Raw genomic sequence first — 27,352 nt, 5'->3', positions numbered from 1 at the left:
ACTAATTCTAATGTATCCCTTGGTACAAATAATTAAAATCTTATATAAACTATGGGACACGTCTGGACAAATGACCATTTAGGGAAGCTACTTCAGGTATATAGGATGATTAGCCGGATCATGGAAAGGGCATAAAAATATATAACTTTAGCTAGAAGATTGGACACCGTCACAGGAAGAAAAAATCAGGCAATATCAAGCAAGGTGCTACAGGAATAAAGGAAGGTGTAACGATGACCTTGTCATCCATATAAGACAGAATGCATCTATTACTTAAGCCGCAGAAGCAAACAAGTTGAAGACCCTTGTCCAGCCAAAGAGGTGATCAAGACATTGAATGTGAGAGACAACAAATCAGAATGAAGTCAGTCCAGATTTTAAGCAATAGAAATATACAAATATATCAGGCGAAATCTCAGGTCAGAGGAACGACGAGGAATCTGTTAGAAAGAGCAGTGACACAAAAGACTGAACACACAATGATTATGATCTCAGGTACAGAAGGGCATAAAAATAGGATGATCTTCTTCAATTTGCACGAACTTCCTAGGCAGGCAAAGAGCATATCAGACCTTTGATTAAATGGAAATATTTCTAATAGTCTATGAGAAGCTGAGATATTCAGTATAATAATTGCAGGTGTAAATCCTAGGAATTTATCATGCCCCAAGAATGAACGCTCAGAATTATCTAATGTATTCAAGGACCACAATATTGATATCTCCATCTATCACTGGCTACAAGAGTCTCTTTTGGATTTTTGAGCAGCATCGGCTTCCTGAGAGGAATACGAACAAAAAATAGGCAGAGTACAATCAAATGAAGCACCCAATAAGTATCAGAGTTTTTAATTTATACAGTTAGCAGACCCGATAAGTATCCAGATAAGAAGTGGGAAGAGATTGTGACTCTTCCTTTACCAAGAGGGAAGGAACGTCAGTTTTCAGAAGTAAATATAATTTGTTTTCCCCATCATAGACACCGAACCACGCACAGTATTAGCTCACTCGGCCGACAGTATCTGATCCAGCACTGCATATAAGGAAGAAGAAACGCCCAAACACCCCCGACAGCCTCCAGTTCAGCTATTCCAGTCACCACATAGGTACAGGAAAATCAGTAATAACCGCAGGTCAAGAAGGAAGCAGTCTATCTCAGTAGGAAGGTCGAATGATAAATTTGCCTCAGACAATACATTGAGGAAAAAATATAAGACTATAGATTGAGATGTCCATACAATACCGGACAAAGATTAATAGATATCAAGAAAAAGACTCCCTCTTATCAAGATTGAGGTTAATCATAAGTTCATAACAAAGTTAAAGACAATACATAATATTGGATCCATCTTATGGTTGCAGTACATACAATACAAATTACGGGCAAACCTACCTCATTATATCGACACATACACCTATTGGATTTATGAATCAAGTGAATTCAAACAAAATGGGATAATTAATTGAGTAGAGTACCAAGATACATTATTGAGAGTAAAGGTTCCAAGATAAATTATTGAGAGTAAAGGTTTTTTCCATTAATGAATTGAAGTAATACGAGCACTGTTTTGATATCAGAAGCCAACAATACCAGGGGACATTACATTTTTTTGACTTTAAGTACTGTTATAGAACTATGAACGGATTTTTAACAAAAACTTGCCAAGTTTTTAGCAAATACGCAACGAGTTTTTGCCAAAATTTAGGCAAGTTTTTGGTGCCAATAAACGTCGTACAAATTTGCCAGGCCAGAAAACTCTACTAGTTTGCAAATCAGAGAGTACTCTGCCAATAGGACATTTGTGTACTCTATAGATCAACATAGCATAGTGAGTACAACAAAACTAAATTTAATATAAATCTAATCATGCAGTCCACTAAGTTGGCCATCTTTCTCTAACTTCATTGAAAGTCAACAAAACTGACATTGGCCCCCAAATTCGCTGGAATTATCTCCGGGCTTGCGCAAAGATTTTAGAAGTCTGTCAAATTCGTTTCAAATTTTCCCAGGGTTCGAAATAGTGAATATGGACAAAATTTCTCAGACTAGCACCGAATTTATAGCGAATGTGCACCAACTTTGAATTCCAAGCAAACCGAACTTCATATTTGGGGTCTGCTGAGTGAATGTGTTAACCAAGTAATTATGTGCTACAGTTTGATATATTCAAAAGAAAATAAGATATATATATATATATAGCACACAACATAATTTAGTGTTGAAAATGTACCACTTAACTTCAAGTTTTGTTGATTTGCTAGGTTTCCAACCTCTTTAGCAGCAAAAACAGTGTTCTATTTGGCTATGACAGTAACACTTCATATATGTACAATGACACCTTATACAAATTCTTCCATGTTTCATGTATGGATTAGCAGTTAGACTGATTGGAATTTTCATCATTGGAACATCACATCCTTTGATGAATAAGGTCAAGTGGGAGTATGGAAAACAAGGACATCACTAATGATAGAGGGTTAAGGTTTGCTTGATTGGTCATAGCTGATACTCCATTGCCAATCAACTCATATCAGATTTCGACCTTGAGAACAAAACCCTAGCATTGGTAAGGGACTATTTTCAACATCTCTTAGGAGGATAGAACAACCTTCCTTCATGGAAAATTAGTCATGACAGTCTTTCCATGTTTTTTGTAGTAAAGTTATGTCCTTTCATTCAAAAATTCAACCATGGTTTCCATCATGAGGGAAATTTGGTCAACGCTTATCATACTTTTTCCTTTGTTTTCTTTTGTGTCTTCGATGTGTGTTTGTTTGGTGTTGCATAATTACCCTCTAGCGTTCTTTGGCTTTGTTTTCTTTCTGTAACCCTGCTCTCTGGCATGTTTTGTCTTGATGATCCTGTTCTCTAGCTTTGTTTTGTCTCTACAACCCTACTCACATTCTTGCTTGCTTTCTTTCACTAGGTTGTTGTCTTCTACCTTCACCACTTGGTTCATGGCTTCTAGTCTTGCTCACTAATTCTCTTTGTTGGTGCCATTTCTTGTTACTACTAGTTTTCTCTTGTTCGTCTTAGTGCAGCTATTGGTTGGTCTTTGCTATAGACCAAGCCTCATTTTCCACTAGTTTTAGCCATTGACCATGCTTGATCTTTGCTTTTGCCTATACTCGTGGTAGTTCACTATCAAAGTAGCATCCTCTAATAATGGATGCAAATGGAGCTTGCTCCTCCCCACTACCCCCAATCGACTCTTACTCCCCTACACATGTTCCAAATAAAAACCTTTGAATGTTGCATTCACTGAACTGCTGGAACAGGTTGCACAACTTGAAGATGAAATCATCTTTCTGAAGCAATCTCTGCAAGGGGTAGCAAACAAGCTTTCCTCAATTATTGATGAGAACACAAACCTTAAGGTACTCATCAACACCAACCTAGTTCATGCCACGGATAAGGAATCGGCCATTCTTGCTTTGAAAGAAAAACAAACTAAACTCAAAAACAAGAGTAATCTCTCAAGTGCAAAATAGAGAAACAATTTAAATTGTGCACAAATGCATGTGCTCACAGCAACACCCCTCCTCTTGTTGGTATAGATGTAATGGTTAAGTTGAAGCCAGTGGAAGAATGGGCTAGAAAATCTTCCAAGCTTAAGCTCAAAGTTTGTGGCCTTTTCCCAGTCTCCCCCAACCCTCTTAAAACAGGTTAATCTTGTCTTAGAGATCAGCCTGCGAGTCTTTTGATCTATTGCTTCTAAATGACTTATCTTGCTTCCTAGATTCTCAATTTTTCACGTGCAGACCTCATTGTAGTGGTGTGAGTGCCATTAATTATATCCTTTCTAGTCAAGGGTTCATCCCATCCATTAGCAACTCCTCTATCCCTCCCCATCTCCCTCGTTGATCATTCTCCTTTGTCTCTCCATCCACTCTGTCACATTTCCACTCCTCTATCTCACTTGATCCCATGGCCCTTCCCCCTACCTTGTTCTATTTTGACAATGGTGAGCATGATCTTTTCATCCACCACCTTAAATAGCTCCTATCCATTGCCAAGTTTAACCTCTTTCTCGCTCTATTTGGAAAGCCACCCTTTTGTCTTTTCCTCATTTCATTACCCCCCACCCCCTCATTCTGCAAACCTAAGAACACTTGTCCTATGAACAAACGGTACAATGAGTATAAAGCTCACCATCATGTCTTGCACAATGTTTTCATCTATCCCTCCTACATTAGGCTGGAAGCCTCTTACTGCCACCTCCTCTATTGCAAGAAACGCCTCTACATCTCCCAGCATAGGAAAGTCGTTCGCATCTCACTTATCTGCTCCCCTAAATCCTTTTGGTGCTCTCTTTTTTCCCGACGTTCCCCCTTCCTACCAAGTTGCACCATGGTTCCCTGGTCTCCCACACTTCTTCACTCTATGATATCTGCGACCAATCCCTCATCCATGTCTCCTCCCCCACTTTTTACCATCTTTTCACCTCCAACAACAATCATGGTGGGGTATGATGTCTCCAACTGTATACCATAGTTTTACACAACATCCTTTCCAAGGAGTTGGACCAACAAGGTATCTGTACTATAGGGTAAGCGGGTTTCAAACTCAATTATCAGACCACACCATTATCTGAATCTTCGGACTATTATTGAGGAGGCTCAACATCAATCCTCGAAGGTTTAGCATTACTTTGTGGAGGCTCGGTATCACTCCTCGAAGGTTTATCGTTGTTTTGTGGATTCTACAAGGCTTTTGATTCAATTCCTAAACGGACCTGTCCCAGAGACTTGCGATGTTTGTTTATATGAGACTTTCGTCACAACTATCATGATACTTTACAAGAATTTTGCATCTTCTTAAGACGATCAGGGGATTCTCTAATTTCATTAGGAGCACTATTGGTGTTAAGCAAGGTTGCCCCTCTATCCCCTACTTTACTCAGTATTTACCTTGATGAGCTTGAGGGGTTCCTTCAAGAGCACTCTTGGGCTGAGGATGGTTGCCTACTCCACCAGATTTGGATTTCTACTTTGTTCTTTGCTGATTATGTTCTTTTGGCTTCCTCTTGTGAGGGTTTACAGAGACAACTTGATAGTCCTACGACTTTTTGTGCTTTACATTCATTGACTATCAATTTGGGGAAAACTAAAGTGATGGTTTTCAACTGTCTCAACACATTTCCCTTGCATTTTCTTTAGAGGTTTGGAGGTGGAAATCTCCTTCCTACACTTACCTGATTGTTAAGTTCTCTAGTCCCCTTTTTAGTTTGAGACATGTCATCCAGTCTCACATCAACAAGGGATATGGTTCTTTGGTTGTCCTTAAGAGACAGTGTTTCCAACACGATTTCTTGGACATCATGTCCAAGTTGACCCTCGTCGATTCTCTTATTAGACCTATTGTTCTTTTTGGTTATGTGGGTTGGGGAACTTCCTTGATGGAGCCTGATTGGGCTTCCGTGGAGTGTGCTCAAATTCTTCTTCTTTGACATATTATCAAGTGCAAGCAATCAATGTCTCATAATATTACTCTTGCGGAGTTTGAGGCTCACACCTTTAGGCTTGGGGTTGTTTTTTATATTGCTTGGTTCTTGCATTGCCTACATTGACAATTGTCATGAGGGGCACCACAGGCGCTTCTACCTCACTTATTGCACCTTTGAGTCTATTGTTGCTTCTATTTCTTTGGTTTATGCCCATGGTTGGTTTGTTGAAGATTCGGCCCTTCTTGGGTCTATTTGGATTTAGATAGATCATTTTCTTCCTTTAGAGTATTCTTTTGATGCTCCTCACCACCTTCTCCCCGCTAGACAGGAATTGAACAAGTGTATCAGAATAGACATTTACAAGCAATTCATCCACACTACTTAGGTTAAGTGTATCAGGATTCAGAACAGACATTTACAAGCAATTCATCCACACTACTTAAGTTAACCCCTTGGGGGCCTTCACCCTGAGATGGCGTTTTATGTTGAGCACTTCTTGGATCTGCGGGAAGGACTCTTTATCAGCACTTCTTACTTATCTCGATTCTCAGCACTAGTCACATTCCCTTCAAATCCCCCTTGGTTCTTCCAAAGTGGGCTCTCAGCGACCCCCTATTGAGATAGATTATCAACTAGACTAACATAATAAGATTTGTCAATTATGGAGTATCAAGGAGGCTAAGACAAAGGAGCAATTCATCTTCCAATGTCCTATATAGTATGAGATCAGAGGGACATTCTACTGCCTATTCAAAGGAGTCTAGTCTCTCTCCACCTTTTTTAGGTTCGCGGATCAAAGATCCATTGCCCCTCTATCTTTAGGAAGTGATTAGACTTCAAGACCATTTTCTCTAGCATCGACAACATGTTGGTACCCAATTTTGTTGATTTATTGACTCCTTTTTCTTTAGGCTTCAGTCAGTACGTGGTACTAAGCATCAACTTGGTCCCCCTCCTTCCAATCATTTCAGATTTGTGAGAACTCGGAAGAGCTATTTTCAGCAGCAACTTTCCTCCTTTTCTTTCTCTTCCAATAAGTCTCAAAGACACTCTCCACACACTACCTAGCCATCGTTTTATCCTTCTATTTTGGAGTTCTCTGTTGTTCCAGTTTTCTAGCAGGTGTTTGAGGGTATTGTTGTAGTCCCCTCCCCCTCTTTTGTTGTTGTGGTTGTTTTTACCTTCGAATGTCATTTGGTGTCCCTAATGTGGGCAGGATTTTTGTCTTTTGTCTAACTGTCCCCTTGACCATTTGTGATCTATCGTTGGACATTAATAAATTTATCTTATCTTTGTTTTCCTAGTTGGAATAGATAGTTGGGGTTTTAGGGGGGTCTTGTCACCAACAAAATTCAGGTGGTTGTTACACTATATCTGTTTTGATCCCACAGAAGATCATCATATCCACTACAAAGTTGGATTGGTGAAGTCACAAAATTGTACACATTTTATTTCACACCAACAGTGTACAAACTTAACAAACATATCTTCTTTTGTTCATTTGCAATTTTTTTATTGCCTCATTTTCTATTTGTGACTTTTTAAAAACCAGATCAAAATAGCAAAAAAATGACAGAATATAATATACATTTATTGTTGCTTATGTTAGCATTCAATGTCAAGTCATCAAAGACATCATATATGTTATATCATCAACAGGATTCGGTATTTGAATAATTGTCTATAAGTGATACCTTAAGCTAGCTAAACTAATGCAAACTATTACATTCATTCATTAATGAAATTATTCAGCAAACATTATCTCAAATACATTCAGCTTTTCCCCTTGGATTCAATTGTCATAGAATGCACACACTCATACAATATGCATATTAACAGAGATGATCAATGAATGTATAATTAGGTAGAGATATAAAGAATATAAAAACACAAACAAGTTAGGAGTTGCATCACTCCTAAGGATATAGATTAATATATTTACCATAGATATTGATAAGTACTAAATGCATTATAACAGTTACTAACCTGGAGTGCTCATCAAAGGCCACTTGAACAGAAACGGGCCTAAAACAGCTACTGCAATAGAGAGAGCCACAACAGCCTGGCTGTAACGCTCACCAAAATCATCAAGCCACCTTTGTAATTTTGGTTTGTTCAATTTGGCTTCTTCAGTCAACTGCATAATCTTGGACAATGTAGACTCATTCCATGTCTTTGTTGCCTGAAAAAAACAAGTAAAAACGTATGGTATTTAAAAATACTATTTATAAGCCATGTCTTGTTGTCAAAGTCCAATATTTCCTCCACTCAAGAAAACTACAAAGCATAAACCAAACACAAGAGCCAAATGTTGTATAATTGGAAACCAATCATACATTTAATTGAAAAGAAAACAGATAGGGCAGAAGAAGTGGGGGTTATTGAGAGTTAGCACAAGTAAAAACAATTTATATACAAGCATGTTATTGCAGAGGACATTTGGACCAAATGGCATGATAAATAATTTTAAATAGATGATGAAAACATACTGTTCTGGCCTCAAACACAGACAATTTAGATAACGACCTCGGGTAATTCAGTAGTTCATCAAAAAAATATGTACTAGCAAGGACAAGGGGAAAAAATCACATAATACTAAGAAGACCCTCAGAGGGTATAAGAGAGCATGCTAGCCGACACGCAGCTCACAGCTGATAATTGGCACAACCAGGCAACTCTACTCACTCCCAATTTGTTGGAAATCATGTGATTGACTAAATCAAGGGAAAATGTAAAAATTTTGACAAATTCTGCATCATCAATCCTCATTCTTGCATAAGTCACATTCCAATTACAGGTAAAACTTGGAAATTTCACTACAAAGCAACTTGATCTAGAACATGGTAACTTGTATATGAAATCTTCTTAACTGAAGCAAATTGTGGTATGAAGGAAACAACCCGTGTTTAAGGACCATATAATGTGTTAAAGGTACAAGAGCAAGAGCTACTACCAAGACACTAAAGTCCCTATGGAAGGCATGAATACAATCAGCAAAATCAACCAAAAGAAACCCAGATGAAGCAATACGATTAATGACTAGAAGAGTCTTTGCCCTTTAGCAATGAGTTGACATTTGCTAATTAATATCATTTATTTGTGATGTCAACTTTTGGGATTGCCCCATGTTTTTCCCTAGAATCACAAATTCAAGAAAAAATAGGGAAGATAACATAGTTAGAGACATAAATTTATCCAAAGAATGTAAACTCAAGATAGATACTTGTTGAGATATCCTCCAATCATGTTAGACAATTGTAGAAGATACAAATCATAAGATTAATCATTACAAGGGTCGCAGAACATATATTCATAAGTATCTTAATCATATAACACATAAAATTATTATTTGGGTTTAACCATAGTGGAGCATGGATAAGGAGGTGTGATATGACGCCCTCTACCCTAGGCACAAGAGTGGATATACTATCCCACTTGGACGTTATGATAAGTGCTTGTCTATTATGAAAGAATGAAACATACACATAGGCAATTACATATACGATGTTTCCTAAAAAAATATCAATACCTGAAAGCAAGATTAGAAAGAATCAAATTTACCTAAAAATACATTATTGACCATTAATAACAAAATATGCCAATATACTCCAAATACTTTCCCATAATGGTTTATCATCTACGCCAAGTTGGCCCCTAAATTTCGCAAACTTGTCCAAGCACAGAGATTTGGTGAGGATGCTTGTAGTTTGATTCTCACTTGAAACATACTGCAACTATAGGACCCCTCTTCACAAGCTTGTGGATATAAAGATAGCAAAGCATAACATGCTTTGTCTACTCATGGAAGACTACATTTTTGGCACGTTTGACCACTCCTTCATTGTCACAAAATAAAGGTAAAGAACCTAATTGAGACATGTTAGAAAGAATCCCTCGAAGTCAAACTATCTCACAAGTTGCTTTAACAGTTCCCCAAAATTCTGCTTTAGTGGAAGAAGAGTTGTTGTCTATTGTTTCTTATTGGTCCACGTGTCCGCATATGTTCCCAAACTGAAGACATACCTAGATGTAGACATTTATCATCAGCAAAAGCTGCCCAATCAAAGTTTGTGAAACTAATGCATCTAGGATCCTTGCTTCTGCCATATAGAATACAAAAATCAAAAGTGCCCTTAACATATCTGAGTACATGCTTTGTTGCAAGCCATTGTTCAACTTTAGGGGCTATCATGAAGCAAGAGATGTAGCTCACAGGAAAACTGATGCCAAGTCGAGTTGCAGTGAGATAGATGAGACTGCCCATTAGTTGCTTGAACGTGGATTCATCCACCGTGGGTGAATCTGATTTGGTGATCAACTTTGGCCCTTTCTCCATTGGTGTGGATGTTGGTTTGCAATCTTGCATCCAAAATTTGTCTATCAAACTCCTAGCTACTTTAACTTAGAGACAAAAACACTGTCATATGTCTGTCAAACCTCAACAACTAAGTAGGTAATGCAGAAGTCCCAAATCTTTCATGTCAAAAGAATGGCACAAACACTATTTGATATGTTAAAAACAGAAGTGTTGAACTACTGATAAAAATTGGATCATCAGCATAGATGACATGAAGAATATCACCACCAATAGTTTTTACATACAAATTGGAATGGTAGGACACTTCTAAAAAACCTAATCACCAAGGTACTTGTCAATCTATATTTACCAAGCTCAAGAAGCAAGTTTTAGGCCATAGAGTGCTTTCACTAGTTTGCATACTTGGTGTTCTTTACTAGCAATCATGAAACCAAGACGCTACATCATATAAACTTCTTCCTGCAACTTATCATTGAGGTATGCACTCTAGATGTCCATTTGTTGGATTTTCAATCCAAAATGGGTTCAGATGGCAAGGACAAGTCAAATGATACAATGAATATTGGCATAAGAACAAAATTAATTGTATGTTGTTAGGCCCTCATTCTGAACCGAAGATATCATTCCAACTAAATATGAGACAATCAACGTCTACATCAATCAGCTAATATGCTTTGCAGTTGCCATTCTATACTGTGAACGTGAGCTTCTGGCTCTTGGAATCCAATTTTGAACACTCGGCATCAAGAATCCAAATGTAAGTTCAAGAACCAAAAACTTTCAAGTGAGTGATTTCGGGCTTCCTACTACCAAGCTTCCACTAGAGTCTTCTTAACGGCCTATGGATCAAAATGTAGACTACTTCTGCCAAACTTTATTTGGAAGACTTCTACGTTACAACACAGATCGACCCATTTAAGTGATTGTGCAATTTCTCAGCTCAACAAAATCATTTTGTTGAGTATAAGGTCTAGTATGTTGATGCCTAATGCCAGGATGTGCACAAAAGTTGAAGAAATCAAAAGAAAAAAATTCATCCCCATTGTCTGACCTAAGAATTAATATTTGCTGGGTGGACTATTTTTCTAAAAAGGCCATAATCTTCTAAAACATGCCAAACACCTCTAATTTTTGTTTGCAAAAATATACCCATATGTTATGACTAAAATCATCAACAAATAATAGGAAATACATAGACCTGGAACCAAAGTGTTCACTAGTGCATAAACATTGGCATAAACCAATTGTAATACCTTAGAAGCTCACCAAGTATCACCATCCAAAAATGGAGTAAAATGCAACTTTCCAACTTGACAAGCTCCTCAAACTCCATCATACTAAGTCTGAATCTCAAGTAAGCCAACAACCAAACTCTCCCAAACTAGAAAAGAGAGAGAGTGTATGTTCAAATGCCACTATTGTTGATGCCAAAGTTGTTGAGGGAAGAACTTTTGGCTGCCATGGCATTTGTAACGTCCCCGCTACTATAGTTAGCGTGGGACAAGTAATACCTGTAAAAGAAATGTTAGGACTAAACAATAACAATCTTAATTATAATAGTCTAGGTGCAAATGACACTAATTCTAACCCCAAAACATAAGGATGCCTCCAGATCAAGTTTCCTAACCCTTGGTTATTCCAATTTCTTCTTTGAAGTGCACCCCCAAGGTTTCTTCTTGGGAGGGACATCCCCTATCCAAGTCTCATCACGTATGCATATGTTGACTCATCAAAATATTCTAGCACGTGGAAATTATATCAATCTTAGTCATCTCGGTCAAATGAAGATTAATCTCACATACCAACATTATAGAGATTATATCAATCTCAATTGTGTCAACCAAATGGGGATTATACCAACATTATAGAGATTATATCAATCTCAATCATGTCAACCAAATGGGGATTATACCCATCTCTGATACTAAGACTAATATATCAATCTCAAGCATGTCGGTCAAATGGAGATTATTAATCTCAGATACCGGCATTATGAAGATTATATCAGTCTTAGGCATGTCGATCATATCGTGATTATCTCACATGCCAGTATTGTAGAGATCCATCAATCTCGTACATATCATCAGATGGAGGTTATACCAATCTCACATACCAACATTATAGAAATCAATCTCATCTAACCATTTATATGGAGGTTATACTAACATCTCGCACTGGCACTATGAGATTTTATTAATCCCAGTTTAGCCATTCATATAGAGACAATCACAATCCCTATATTGGCACCTAGCCATTCATATAGAGATGCTCACACACCTATATTGGCACTATGGAGGCTTGATCAATCACTTCCCCATAAGAAGATTATATTGATCTCTTATAACATATCAATCAGCTCTTTATATTTACAGAGCACATTATCAAATCTTTAAATATTATTCTTTTGGATTAAAGTAAATTTCCAATATTAATAATATCAAAACTTTAAATATCATTCTTGTAAAATTCTACATACATGCCTATTTATTTAGTTAAGCATGTATTTATTGACATGTCATATAATAATGTAAAGAAAACTTCAAATATAATACATATGTTTATGGTGCCATTACCACCTTTTAGAGCTTCCTTGCTTCTCACATTAAATATATGCCAAGACGTATGCAATTATATCTCTTTTGTCATCTTATTATATTCTCTCCTTTTGATATGATTCTCCTCATTTTTTTCTTATTCAATGGTGATTTATAGATCTTGTTTTATTTGACATCTATGTTCTTTTGAAAAGTCACAACTATTCATAATCATAATCTTTTTGAAAAGTCACAAAACTTCATAATTACAACCTTTCCGAAGAGTCACACCTATTCATAATTTTCAAAGAGCCACATCCTTTCATCATTGCAACCTTTTGAAAAAATATCATCCTTATCTTCTTCTCATTCCTTTCCTTTTCCATTAAACCTTCTTTAAATCCTTGTCCGCTTTTTCCTATTTTTCCTCTTTCAAATGAACTCTCCTCCCTTTTATATCTTATTTTGAAAGAGACACAACTCTTTGTTAAATTTATCTGGACATTACATTAGATTTAGTTAATTTATATTATTTACATTATATTTTTATTTCTTATTTGTTTTAAGTTTATTATCATTTATTATTAAATCCTATTTAGAAAGGTAACATAAATTTTATAGTATTGTTTCTTGTAGTTAATTTTATTTATTTATTTATTCATTGTAATTTTATTGTTATTGATTTTTATATATTATATTAAATATTATTTTATTGATATTAGATCATGTCATATGTTATTATTATATTATTATAATTATTTTATTTTATTTTTCTCATTTTTTAATTTTAGTTTTAGTTTTAAAATCATTATTTGTTCAATAATGTTTTATCATTTAATTATTATTTTAAAATTTCTTTGAATGGGGTACATTGACAATCCATTCTTCCTCAAGTTGCTTGTCCTCAAGCAATGAAATAATTTCTTCTTATGACTCGGAAGATGTACATCTTCTAGTCCAAATTCTGAGGTTGTTGTGGCTATGATCGAACCTCTTCCAATTTCTATTAGCTTCCCACATTATTCTTTCATATGAATTACTTTTTCATATCCTCTTTTACCCTACAAGATGGCGAGATCATGCTCTGATACCATTGCAATGTCCCTGCTCCTAGAGTAGCTTGGAACAAATAATACCTGTAAAAGAAATGTTAACAAGCTTAACAATATTCTAGGTGCAATGTTACACTAACCTAAAACCTTAAAGTCTTCCCTGGGTCTTGGCTTACCCGTGAAGAGAGAGGAAAGGCGACCAAACCCTACCCTGACCTATAGGCTTACTGAACCCTACATAAGATACTTCCAATGCTTTAGTGGCAAAGGTGATCGTTGAGGTGCCCACTATTCTAAAGGGGGGAGGGGAAATGGACGTTAGGTGATCACCAAGGAGTGCAAGCAAGCTATTTGATGATAACCACCGCACGGAAAGATCCTTAATCAATCCCTTATGAGGAGCCCAAGTCAAGTTTTGTCCTTCCCGGCTGGAGGGTGAGGGGTCTCATTAGTTGACTTACGGATCACATAGTGTTGGCAACGACCCTACCTCCATATCCTTTAATTCAAAGTAAGAGCAACAGGAATTGGGTCTTCAAGTTGTTAGGGCAATTGCAACTAGGGATGAGTGCTTTCTAGGTAAGATCGTACTATAGATAGGCATTTTATTAAGGCAATTGTAACTAGGAATGAGCACTTGTCGGGTAAGGCAGGTAGTACTTTACTATTCTAGGCCAAGCCACGTAAGGTGGTTCAATATTCTACCCCCCACCCAGCCCCACACACACCAGACCAAATTGTTCATATCATACTAGCTAAGAAAGAGTATAAGGATTCATTTCCCACCCCCAAGACTTCCATACCAATGCTAAGTCATCCATTCATATGTCTCTTAGCCCCCCACCCCACATCTATAGTTAGCATTTAGAGTAGGGCATACTCATAGGGGCTATAGACAGAGCCAACTAAAGGTTTCCTAATCCCCGCCCAATGGCTTCCTCCCCTCTTGCTTGTCCCTTTGTCTCTTAATTATCTAGATTACTTTGTTGCTTATTTTGATGCTGCCAATGCGGGATGGTTATTATTAAGATTCTATTAGTATTATTATTCTCGGCGGCGATACCTAAATAATTCCATCCAATCCTCCATGTTTCTTTAATCCTTCCTATTGATTGGTCAAACTATGTTGTATGAAATGAACTACTACCCTACTACTAGAATAATTGATCCAGATTGAGAAGTCGAGGTCGATGGATGCAGAGGGATAATAACAATAATATATGCCCCATAGAATAGTAGGGGCATAAACACCCAACCCACCCTTGCAAATAGTATGGCTAGCCTTATAATAGGAGGGGCAATTACCATTGAATTGTAGGGGTTCTTACAGCAATAGTTCCAAGAAACTCTACCAAAGCTGTTATCTTTTTGTCAATTGAACCTAATGATTATTCTCAGGTAGTAATTAAAGGAAGATTGCTTCTCTATGCTCAAGTAATCTACTCCAAAGTTGCTTCATCAAATCACTCCTACGAAGGCATCTTCCTCTGGTCCAAAGCTCGACTCAGAGAGAGATATGGGCTTGACTTAGAGAGAGATGATGAGATGAGCCCCTAGCACTAGGGAAATTGGAGTGGGACACAAGACACAACAACTTCTAGAAAATGATGACGAAGATTTAGTATAGGCTACAATGCTATGTCTAAATTTGTGAAGGCAAGAGGGGGCAACAACGCTAGGGTTAAACTAGCTAACGGATGTGGTGTCATGGGAGATCCACGAATCCATCGCTTGCCGCATAAAAAATGAGTGGATGGTGAATCGTGACATTTGAAACATGATTGATGGCCCTTTCTAACTATTTGAAGGGGGTGTAGGCACATCGGCCATTCAATCTGTGTTCTTAAGGATGTCTCCATATTGGGTTTCCTAACCCTTATTTATTCCATCATCTTCTCTAGAGTGCACCCCTTAAGGTTTCTTCTTGGGAGAAACATCCCATACCCAAGTCTCATCATATATGCATATTTTGACTCGTTAGAATATTCTAGCACATATATATTATATCAATCTTAGTCATGTCGATTAGATAGACATTTCTCTCACATACCAAGATTAAAGAGATTACATCAGTCTTAGTCGTGTCAACCAAAAGGGGATTATGCCCATCTCTGATACCGACACTATTAAATCAATCTCAAGCATGTCGGTCAGATGGAGATTATTAATCTCACATATTGGCATTATAGAGATTATACCAATGTTGATCAAATGGAGATTATCTCACATACCAATATTGTAGAGATTCATCAATCTCAGGCATATCATCAGATGGAGATTATACCAATCTCACATACCGACATTATAGAATCAATCTCATCTAGCCATTTATTTGAAGGTTATACTAACCTCTCGCACTAGCACTATGAGATTTTATTAACCCCAGTTTAACCATTCATATAGAGATGATCACAATCCATACACTGATACCGACATTATAGAATCAATCTCATCTAGCCATTTATTTGAAGGTTATACTAACCTCTCGCACTAGCACTATGAGATTTTATTAAAACCAGTTTAACCATTCATATAGAGATGATCACAATCCATACACTAATACTTAGAAATTCATATAGAAATGCTCATAATCCCTATACTAGCACTATGGAGGCTTGATCTTACTTCCCCAATAAGGAGATTTTATTGGTCTCTTATAGCATATCAATTAACTCTTTATTTAATGCACACATTATCAAATCTTTAAATATTGCTCTTCTACTTTAATGTAAATTTTCAATATAATAATATCATTCTTGTAAATTTCCAAATACATGTATATTTATATAGTCAATCATGTATTTATTAAAATATATGATAATGTAAAGAAAACTTTGAATATAAAATATACCTTATACACATACCTTTATGATGCCTTTCCACCTTTTAGTCTCGCCTTGCTTCTCACGTTAAATATATGCCAAGAGGTATCCAATTATATCTCTTTTTTTATCTTATTCTATGTTCTCCTTCTAATACAATTCTCCCTATTTTCTTATTCAATGGTGACTTATAAATCTTGTTTTATTTGTGATCTGTGTCTTTCTAAAAATTCATAACCATTACCCTTTCGAAAACTCACAACACTTCATAATTACAGCATTTTTGAAGAGTTACAACTATTCATAATTAGAACCCTTTCAAAGAGTCATTCTTTCATCATTGCAACCTTTTGGAAAAGTCTCATCCTTATTTTCTTCTCATTTCTTTCCTCTTCCATTAACCCTTCTTCAACTCTTATCTACTCTTTTTTTTCGCCATTCAAATGAAAGAGACCACTATTTATTAAATATCTCATGACCTTTCATTAGATTTAGTTAATTTATAAGATTTATTTACTTATTTATTTTAAGTTTATTCTCATTTATTATTAACTCCTATTTAGAAAGGTAACATACTTTTTTAAATATTGTTTCTTGGAGATAATTTTATTTACTTATTCATTCATTGTAACTTTATTATTATTTAATTGTATTTTTTTTAAATCTTATTTTATTGATAATAAATTATATCATTAGTCATCATTTGAATTATAATAAAGGTTTTATTATTATTTCTTATTTTTATATTTTAATATATGATTCTATTATTATTATTTATTTAATGATATCCTATTATTCAATTACTATTGAAATTCTTCTCAAAATGGGAAAATAACAGCATGCTCCTAAGAATCACTAGTGTTAACTAATATATAAAGACCAAATCCTCAATACCTAGAACAACTATAGGACAAGTCTCATAATCAACAATATTGCATTTGTGTGAACCGAATATCCTGTCCAGCTAAGGCAAATGTCTTATCATCTGATTAATAGAGAGAAGGTTTAGTTCCATGCCTAGAACGTATTGTATATTAAGGAAAATTATAATACTCCGTCCAAATTTAATATCTATGATTCCTTTTCTAACAACAATATACTCTTCTCCAAAAATAATTGAATTAGTGAATGGTGTAGTCAATGAACCAATCTTAATGATAAGTAAAGTGACAAGAAGCACCTATGTCAAAGTACTAAGCAAAGGATTTGATATAATCTCTTGGGTGTTTGTTCATAAAGGCATAGAAGGAAAACTCTTGCTTGGTGTACTCTGCCTACATTGGCTTTCTGTTGAGACCCTCTCTACTTCTTCTGTTCAAAAGCCAAGTTGTGCCAACAATCTTTCATGTGACCATACTCGTAGCAGTAATTGCACTGAATGTTGTTCTTCTTGGAATTTTCTTGGGATCGACTTGGGCATTTCTTCAGAGAAAGCTAGTTCTTCGATTTACAATACATTCAACCTTCGTAGGGTCTACTTTCAATTAACCACCCCCTATGACATAGCCCAAGTACACTAATGTTATCTTTTTGTAATGTCCCCTTTTTAGCATTCATAGCATGATGTTGTCGTTAGCCTATTTCCCCACAGTCCTATAGGCTAACCAGGACATTAAAGGGGCTTAGAGGCCATTTGGCCTAGATAGTTTCAGTTGCAGGTCTTTCTGAGGGGTTTTGAGGCAACTTTGAGCATACTTACTATTTATAGTAAGTCATCTTGCGCATGGGTGGACATCTAGTGGCAACAGTATGTCGATGGTAATTGTTTAAAATCGACAAGAAGACTTGTTTATCATTGACAAGATTTGTTATGCATTGATAAAGCTATTTTATAAAGTTAAATCTAAATATTTAACTTTATTAATGCATAGACTATAGTTTGTGGGAAATATTTAAATTAAAAATCCCCTTTATTTTATAACACATTGGAGACATAAGTTACATAAAGAGAGTTATGTTTTATCCCACATTGAGAAAACAAAGGATGGAGCTCTTGTGAGAACACTATAAAAGAAATGGAAGAGCTTCTTTTATGCATGGTTGGAAATATCAAAGAAATTGGAGAATTTTCTAGAGGTTATGTCTCAATAGTTTGAAGGACGAAATCCCTTCAAGCTGAAAATCTTGACGCCATTGACAGATATGGTCTTGAGATTCAACAGGGTAGCAATCCGAAAAAGCAAAAACGAAAAAGCAGTCCGAAAAAGCGGAACCGAAAAAGCATGCGAAAAAAGCGGAATCGAAAAAGCAAGCGGAAAAAGTGGAACCGAAAAAGCAGGCCGAAAAAGCAGTTCGAAAAAGTAAAGCAGAAGGGGCAGCATTGAAAGAAAATTATTACAGCCATCTACAACCAGGTTCCCTTGTTAGTATTGTTTTTTTTAGGGTACTATACGTTTCAGCTGTACGTGTACATTATACCAGCATTGTCATTTTGGGTAATCCATGTAAATGCCAAAGTCTTGGCCATATTTCATGAGCATTGTATTAGAAATTTGATTGCAATCAAAAAAATAATAGTTGCTGGTGTCATTTAAGCAATTCAATCTCATTATTTATCAGCTAGATAGTTTGCATACCAACTGTTTGCAAAAATGTCAGTTGGCTGTAGGTGTTCTTTTCTCATGCTTAGATCATAATATATGCACTGAATATTGTCAAAATTAGGAGCACACTCATGTTAGGTCATTGTGTAGTTCATTGTAATCTTCTATCACTAGATTCTCATTGATGCAAATTGGAAAAAAGTCATTTAAAGCAAGCTGAAATACTATATCAGTCATATGTCCCTTGCATGTGAATTGTTTGACAAAATTCTTTGAGCCTTCAATCAGCGTTTTCTGAGGGCAGATTTGAGGAGGGTCATTACAGTGGTATCAGAGCTTGCTTGCAAAGTGTTTGACGAAATGTCAAACAACTGAAATATAAAAATTTTTGGTGTTTGAAGAAGTTATAACCTGTTGGGGCTATTACACTTTTCGAATTCACATTTAAATGTCTTTACATAAAGCTTTTCTTTTCTTAATACATTCAAGACTCTTTTTACATGAATTACATGATCATCCCAAGACTTACTGAATACAAGGATATCATCTTAATGGACTATGACAAAATCATCAATAAAGGGACAAAAGACATCATTCATAACTCTCATAAATGCAGTCGTTGCATTACAAAGCCCAAAGGGCATGACCAACCACTCATATAGTCCTTGTTTTGTCTTGAAAGCAATTTTCCAAATATTATTCTTTGTGGTTTGAATTTGATGATATCTACTATGCAAGTCTAACGTAGTGAAATAAATTGCATGTTTCAACTGTACAAGTAAATAACCTATTCTAGGAAAGGCATACATGTTCTTTACCGTTATCTTGTTCAAAGCCCTGTAGTCGATGCACATTCTCCAAATCTCGTCTTTCTTTGGAACCAACACAATAGGAGAACCACAAGAAGTACTTGGACGAATAACTCCCTTCTCAACCAACTCCTGAGCCTGCTTTTTAATTTCTTCATTCTGCAAAACAAATAAACTGTACTTGCCAATATTAGGAAGTGACACATCCTATTGTAGCTAAATTTCATGTATCTCTCTCTTAGGAGCCAATCCTTTCAGTTCTCGAAACAAGTCATCATAAGCGGAAACAACCTTGACCATTTCAGACTTATGTTTAGCTTCACACCCCCTAAATGCCTCAAATGTTTCATTTTCTTTGGCTTTTCCAAGCATTAATACAAAGTTCTTACTGGAATTGACTAACCTTTTCATCTAACCAGCATTAACTAGAGCAAGATTAGTCTTTATCTTATGTCCTCATACAATGTATTCAATCTTATCTTTAAAAAGATGATACTTGTTCTCCCCCTATAAAAGATAGCTTGTCGATAATACAAGTATGGACTCCCAAGCACCAAACCACAAATATCTAAATGGACTACATCAGCTTCTATCTCGTCTACAAAGTTTGAAGTGATAGCGAATCTCAATTTGCATTGCTTATTTACTTGTAATTGTGCATCATTGCAAACCCATCCAAGAGGATATGGTTTTGGATGAGGTGTTGTAGTCAAGTTAAGATTTTTAACAACTTCTTCAGAGATCAAATTAATTTGAGAACCCATATCAAACAAAGTATCAACCTTAGTATGTTTGATAACAACCCAAATACGAAATAATTCATTCCTTTGCTTCTAATTCTTAGAAAAAGAAGATTCTTTATTTGTTCTTGCACTTATATTAGAAGAACTTGTAGCTGGAGAAAGAGATATACCTTTTCCTTTACCTTGGATCCCGGTAGCAACAATCTTTGTCTCATCTCCAGAGTTAGAGCCAAGATCCTATTGAACAATAGCAGTAGTTATTTGTTTTCCTTTGTTTCCACCATATATCCTTGGCCTCTTTTTTCGATGCAACTTCCAGCATTTACAATCATCATGCCCTTCTTTCTTACAATGTGAGCATGTGGGTTTTGCACCCTCTTTCTTCATTGTAGCTATCTTTTTTCCCTTCCCTTTGTCTTTAGATTTGCCTTCAAACTTAGATAGCTTCCTACCAACCTTATCAAAGAAAGTAACCTTACCCCTTGACTCTAAGCGTGTCGCTTGTACACATACTTATCCAAATTACATGGATTGAAAACTAAAATAGAATGTCTAAGGTAAGAGTGAAGACCACCTATATACCTGAATAAAGTATCCTTGGTGTACAATGAGACATTTACTGAAATACCCTTTTTCAGATTTTCCAGAATTCATGGGTGTACTCTTGGACAGACTGACCTTTCCCTTGCCTAAAACGTTGCTAGTTCATCATTAACTATTGACTATGGCCTAGGGGATAGAATTGCTTTTTTAAAGCACTGACAAATTTTGACCAAGATAAATTGAACCTACCATGCGATGAAGTTTCATCCCAAATCCTACTCTCCCACCAGGATAGAGCTATACCTCATAGCCAACGATTAGCTAACTAAATTCTATCAGCATCATCTAAGAGGATTTTGGACTCTATAATAGACTTCAACTTGTTGAATCCAGTTGTCTAATTTCTCAGCATTTAACTCCCCACAATATTTTGGTAAACCAAATTTTACATCCAACTTGATTCTAGGCTTATGTCCACCCTTAAACGAATTAGAAGACTCAAAATGAGTAGAAGAAAGAGAAGATGGAGAAGGAGAGGAGGGAGTTGGGGGCATTTTCGGAGGTTTGTGGTCACCTCCTGATCTTTTCCCTTTGCCCTCACAAGTTGCACATCTTTGCATCTTTTCTTCTCTTTCTTGTACCAAAACTTCTACCATTGCCTACAAATTCTGAAGAGTCTTATGGATAATTTTGTCTTCAAAAACTTGTCCACCAGCATTGTCTTCCATTTGTGATAGTGGATTAGTCCTTCGTTTCCCGATCTCAGGATTGTTTTCATCTAGCTTTTCTTCACCTTGTTGAATCCTATATCTTGTTAGCATTCAAATCTGCAATACTAGTCACACGAGCTCTAATACCAAACTTGATATGATTAGGATCTAGGTCGATTACAGAGGAATGCTTAACATAATTACATAAAGTTAGATAAAAAGCTTTAAATACGCAAATTAATGTAATTGAAATGCTTAAATGAACAAAGCATAATAAGGTAATGAATTAAAAGAAAGAGAGTAAAGAGATAGAAGACAAAACAAAATTGATAATAGAGTTCGTCCTAGTGTCAGACTACATCCCCAGGTCCCTCTCCAATAAGGTGACCAATAAGCTGCAAGAAATCAATTACAAGCTTAGTCACAAGGTTCGCCCAATTTCCATCATGAAGTTCGGAATTCAATGAATGTCAAAAGTCTGTTAAAAAATCGATAAAATTCGTCCTAAAATTCGTAGGAAGGGTGCAGTTTGTTAAAATAAAACATATTAAAAAATTGTTTTCCAGAGCCTTTTAAGGTCAAGCAGCGAGCAAATTTTCAGCCGCAAATATTTCTTACAGCAGTTTAATATTGGATGGCATTAATGGGCAGATTGATATCCACCACCGACCAGGGAAAAAAATCCATATCCATGGTGCGTATAGAAGCTCATACTCCATCAACGGAAATAAGCTTGGAGTAAATGATTCGGCTCCTGTAAAGAAAATAAATTCAAGTCGATAGGTTAAAAGTTTGGCTTCTCTTTACACTTTTACGTAGATTTAATTTAAACATTTAGACTTAATATTTATGTTTTGTTTTGTTTTAAATTTAATTTTAATAAAAATTTAATATCTTATTATTAAGTCATCTAGATTTGTTTTTTAATTATAATATATTTTAGTATTTAGCATATTATCTTAATTATAATATTTAGTATTTTTTTAAATCTATTTTTATCATGTTTTGAATCATTAGATTTGTTATTTGATTTGTTTTTATTAATATATTAAAGTCTAATATTTTAAATATTTAAATTACAATATATTTATATTAGTATTAAAAATCTAATATAATTGTTATTACATATTAGTAATATTTAAATTACCTTTTAAAACTTTAAAATATGAATATGTTTTAAAATGTATTTATATTATATTGAAATTTAATATAATGTTTTTTTTATTTTTTTTATTTTAATATATATATATTTTTTAAACTTAAAAATATATAAGGCGAATTTAATGTCAAATTTTTTTGAATTTTTTTTCCTCCCTGAACTTTATTTGAATCTTAATGTTGTCGAACTCAAACCTTGTGACATAGATTACAAGTGTTTACAAGTCATTCTCTTCAAGCAAAACAGCAATATTATCCTCTATTATGTAGGAATAATAAGCATGTCTCCAAAATATTATCTCCACCTTCATCACCTAGATGATTTACAAAGGCCTGTTACCCCCATTTTATACATAAAAGTAGCCATAATTAGGCTAAAACCCCCAAAACTATAAAATCCCTATTTAAAACACATAATCCCATCAATACCCCCTTTAAAAATTCCAATTGATTTTTCACCATGTAATTGAAGGTGTTTCTTTTAACCCATATCCTTATTTAACTAAGGATAGGTGGGATAGGTAATAGGTTAAATAAATGGTAGCCCGTTTAACTTACAGGCACTATAAATAGTGCAGCGACCACCCACACTTTTAGGAGGCCAGTGGTTGGGAGTTCAACACCCACCTACCTCACTTTTCCAACATAGGTGGTCGCTATGAGAGAGTAAGTTGACCAAGTATTAATAGCAAAAGCCTTGTGTCTAGTGTAGTGGTAAGTTAGGAGGTTATTTGGAAGATGGTTATGAGTTCGAACCTCACTACCAAATATTTTGGATGTAGAATGCTATCTCTCCGGTCCCACGTGGCATCATTTGGTGGATTCCACATGACAACTTCCTATTCATCAACATATACCACATGTCCACGTCTGACTAGACAAAACTAGTCATTATGCCACATCATCAAACCTACCACATGTCAAACACTGATTGATTGGAGATGCCCATTCACCTATTGTGCCATGTTAGCATGATAACACCATGCAGACATCATAAGAATCATGCTTTTCACCTCAAACTTCAAATTGTCATTACTTCCACATACAAACTCTATTTTCAATGAAACGAACATTGTTGGAAAGCTCTCACTGAACTCTTCAATTTGGTATTGGTTTTGACCATTTTAGAGGTGGTGAATTTTTTGCCTTTATTGAGTGGCCTTTGTATCTAGTTTGACCACAACTTTGACCAACCATATCTCAGACGTATGGACTCGTTTTGTGCCCATTCAAGTGGCATTGAGTTCAATTTCTCAAGAACTTTAACTTGGAGCTGATATATAGAACATTGGGGATACTTCAATTTTAGAGACAATTATCTACTGGATCATTGACCCTCCATTGTAGGACAAGTAGACTTGCCTAGAACAATCTGGTCAAGACATTGACATTTAAAAATTGTTATCATCCACTACTTCTAGGTATTGTAGTTGTGGTCATTGAACATTTGATTGCCTTTCACATTAAGTTGGTCAAAGAAGCCATCTTTTACACTTTTTTGAGGCATGACAAATGAGGTAATTAGAAGAGGCTTAAACTATAATTGCACAAAACCTAAGGCACAGATCTCAATGCACAAAAAACAAAGGCAAATTCTATTCTAAAATGTAGAAACTCTTGGTCTACAAAACCCTAGGCACAAGAACTTTAATGACATCCATCACATATACATAAACCCTAGCTCATGGGTTTGAATGTGGAATGGGTTGAGGAAGACATGAACACAAATTGGATCCCCCTTTGTGAGCATGGGATTCCCATCCCACAGAAAAAAAGGGTGTGACATGAACATAATCTAAGCAAGGATAGAGACTAAAATGAAAAGAAATTTCGTTCATTGACATTTATGTGTCATAGTTGCAAAGAAAATAGATGCTAAAAACCCTTCGCACGGGTCGCACGTTGTAGGTAGCACAAAAAAACTGTTGAAGTTGATGAAAGATCAACCCCACAGCTCCCAAGAAACACCTACATGCAAACACCTATTACAGAAGAGAGAGAGGCAAAAAACTATGGAGGCAGGAATTGCCAGATCCATAGATGAGACATTCTTGATGAGCAAAAAGTAGATTGCTATTATCAAAAGTGAATTCTCAAGTTGATATTTACAATGAGAGATCATCCTTATAAAGGAGATCGAAACCCTAAAAAAAGATCAAACCTAGGTTGCATCAAAATAATTAATAAAAGAAATTAATTATTAGATGCCTAAAGTTTAGCTTAAGCAACTAGAGTTAATTAGGAAATATCTAATAACTCTAACAAAAACATCTACAAAAAACACCCATGAGCATAAACACGCAGGTCTAAATGACAAAAATGGCACTAAAACCCACAAACCTCAAGCTAAAACCAACGTGAATTTTCAATGCAACAAAATCTCGCACACAGAGAAGAAATGACTTTGTGGGCTTTTTATACAAGATAGGTGCAAATTTCTCAAAGATCAACCCTTCAAAAAAACCACAATCTCTCAAGCACTAGATCAGATGAAAAACTTTTTTGACTAAAACAATCCGCTTAGAAAATTTTAGGATTATCAGCGCAATTATTCCCGCTCTAATACCATGTTTTGTAACTACTTGTCAATTATTCAAGGAATGAAACGTACATATAGGCAATTACATAGATGATGTTTCCTAAAGAAACGATTGATAGCTAAAAGCAAAATTAGAAAGAAGCTAATCTACTTAAAACTTCATTTTGACCATTAATAATAAAATATGCTAGTATACTTCTAACATTAGCCTCATGCAAACTTCTCCCATCCATCCATCATGAGATGGTGTACTGATTGAGGAATCCTGTAGCAATTCTCCCTCTTCATGCCACCCTTATTCACCCTCCTATGATTGAGATTATCTTAAATGCATCCCAACAATTGATCCATGTAACAATTGGAGAGGAAACTACAATACGGTGCCCAGAGTGATCCTCTACCCTAATCCCAAGAGCAGATATACCACTCCTCTCGGCCCAATGTAACCTTTCACCATCCATATGAGGTGGTGTACCTAATGAGGAAGCATACAGCAGTTCTCCCTCCTTGAATTCCCTTCCTCGCCATGATTAATTGTTGCTATTTGGAATTCTAAATTATTACTTAAATCTGATATATATGATGTTATGTAGAAAATATAATGCTTAAAGCCAACTCTCTTTATGCCTCCAACAAGTGTGATTGTCTTGAAAAGACATATTGTTCAACAAATGATGTGCCCCCTCCAAGAGAAGAGGTTCTTAAAAAGGAATAGATTTATCCATTTATTTACTTTATCAATGAAAAAATAACTGAGCCACCGTAATGTCACCAAATTTTTATAAAAGTGAATTTAATCAATTAATTAAGTCGTTCATAAATTAATTCTCTCTTAAGATGACTTTAATTAATTAAAAATTATTCATAAAATGAAAAGAATAAATAAAAAACAAGTTTCTTATTTTCCATTTGGCATATACTTCTAGATATTTCCTAGAAGTCTTCACAAGGTCATCCTGGAGTTGTCATAAAGGCATGCACATAAATGTTTTGGGAATTGATCATCATCTTTGCCAAAGGCTTGTACGCTAGAGGAGCTTTGCAGTTTCAGTGGTGCAACTTTCCTCTCTAGTATCCTACAGATTTGTGAAGTCTTCATCCGAAGAGAAATCCGTAGAGCAACAATAGTTTACTGAAAAACATTATTATTTAGAGATTAAGAGTTCCTTCAGTGATATATTTTGAATGCATATTTTACTGTCACAGTATATGTGATGTGGCACCTTGAGATATTTCAATGTAGCAGTTGAAGTCTGAAGTATTTTATTAGAGGTAGATATTGTACAGCTGTCCACAAGTCTAAAGTTTGGAATAAAATTAAGTTAATTATTGCTCAATTAATAAATATATTCTGCTAAATATTCATGCATCAGAACTATTAATATTGCATAATATTTTTGGGGGGGCCAATCTTATTTCTAAAGTTTTCCTCATCAGGAATAATAAACTCTTATATCATTTGAATGCTCAGAATAAAAGTTCAAGGGTATAAGGATTTATTAATTTTCTTAGAGCCATGCACCTGGGAATATATATTGGCGCTAGAACTATTGGCTTAACATTATAAGACGTAAAATTTAGATCACCTACATGATGAAGATTATGCATTGTTGGGCACTGAAGATTATGTTCATGGCAACAATTCTATATTGGAGAAGGCATTACCGAGCAATGTTTGGCGTGAATTACTGAAAAAGGTGAATCTCTGGTTTAGGATAATATCATTCTTCCTGGCCACGTTCTTGTCCAGTATCAAATGAAAGAAATTCTCAAGCAAGCAGAAAACCTGTGGCTCTATTCATGGGACTCCTGCAGGCATTAGCAAGAGCATCTGAAGAGTAATAAACCTGCTATTTTTCCTGTTCGAGTCGTCGTGTGCGTGACAAAGTTCATTCTTAGATAGATTGGAGACTGAATATTGGTGCCAAGTGTTGCTGGGTCGGATTCCCACAGAGTAGGAGAAAAAGCAGTCACTTTTTCCAAATTGTTGAGATTTTCTCAATGTTTACATCTCGTCTGGACACTGTGTGTAGTCTAAAGGATTAAGGAGACCAAGATAGCCATTCCCTTCAACCTTGAAGGGTGCTGATTGAAACCCCCATTCTTTGTTGATATCATTGGATTGCTATTTATGT

The 27,352-nt window shown here is 35.6% G+C and overlaps 1 protein-coding gene across 1 annotated transcript in view; it reads right to left on the bottom strand.

Moving 5' to 3' along the window:
• HMA1 (heavy metal atpase 1) overlaps positions 1–27,352 on the bottom strand; it is a 234,860-nt gene that overhangs the window by 163,515 nt on the left and 43,993 nt on the right. The window contains exon 5 of the mRNA XM_089820565.1: positions 7,433–7,628. Within this exon, the coding sequence (XP_089676691.1) occupies positions 7,433–7,628 (196 nt within the window). The remainder of the gene's footprint in view (positions 1–7,432; positions 7,629–27,352) is intronic.

This window comes from Cupressus sempervirens, chromosome 3 (assembly GCF_028749045.1).
Source record: "Cupressus sempervirens isolate cs-2001-9-10 chromosome 3, ASM2874904v1, whole genome shotgun sequence".
In the NCBI taxonomy this organism is placed as follows: Eukaryota; Viridiplantae; Streptophyta; class Pinopsida; order Cupressales; family Cupressaceae; genus Cupressus; species Cupressus sempervirens.
The sequence above is the reverse complement of the archived record's forward strand: the minus strand, read 5'-3'. Positions and strand labels throughout refer to the sequence as shown.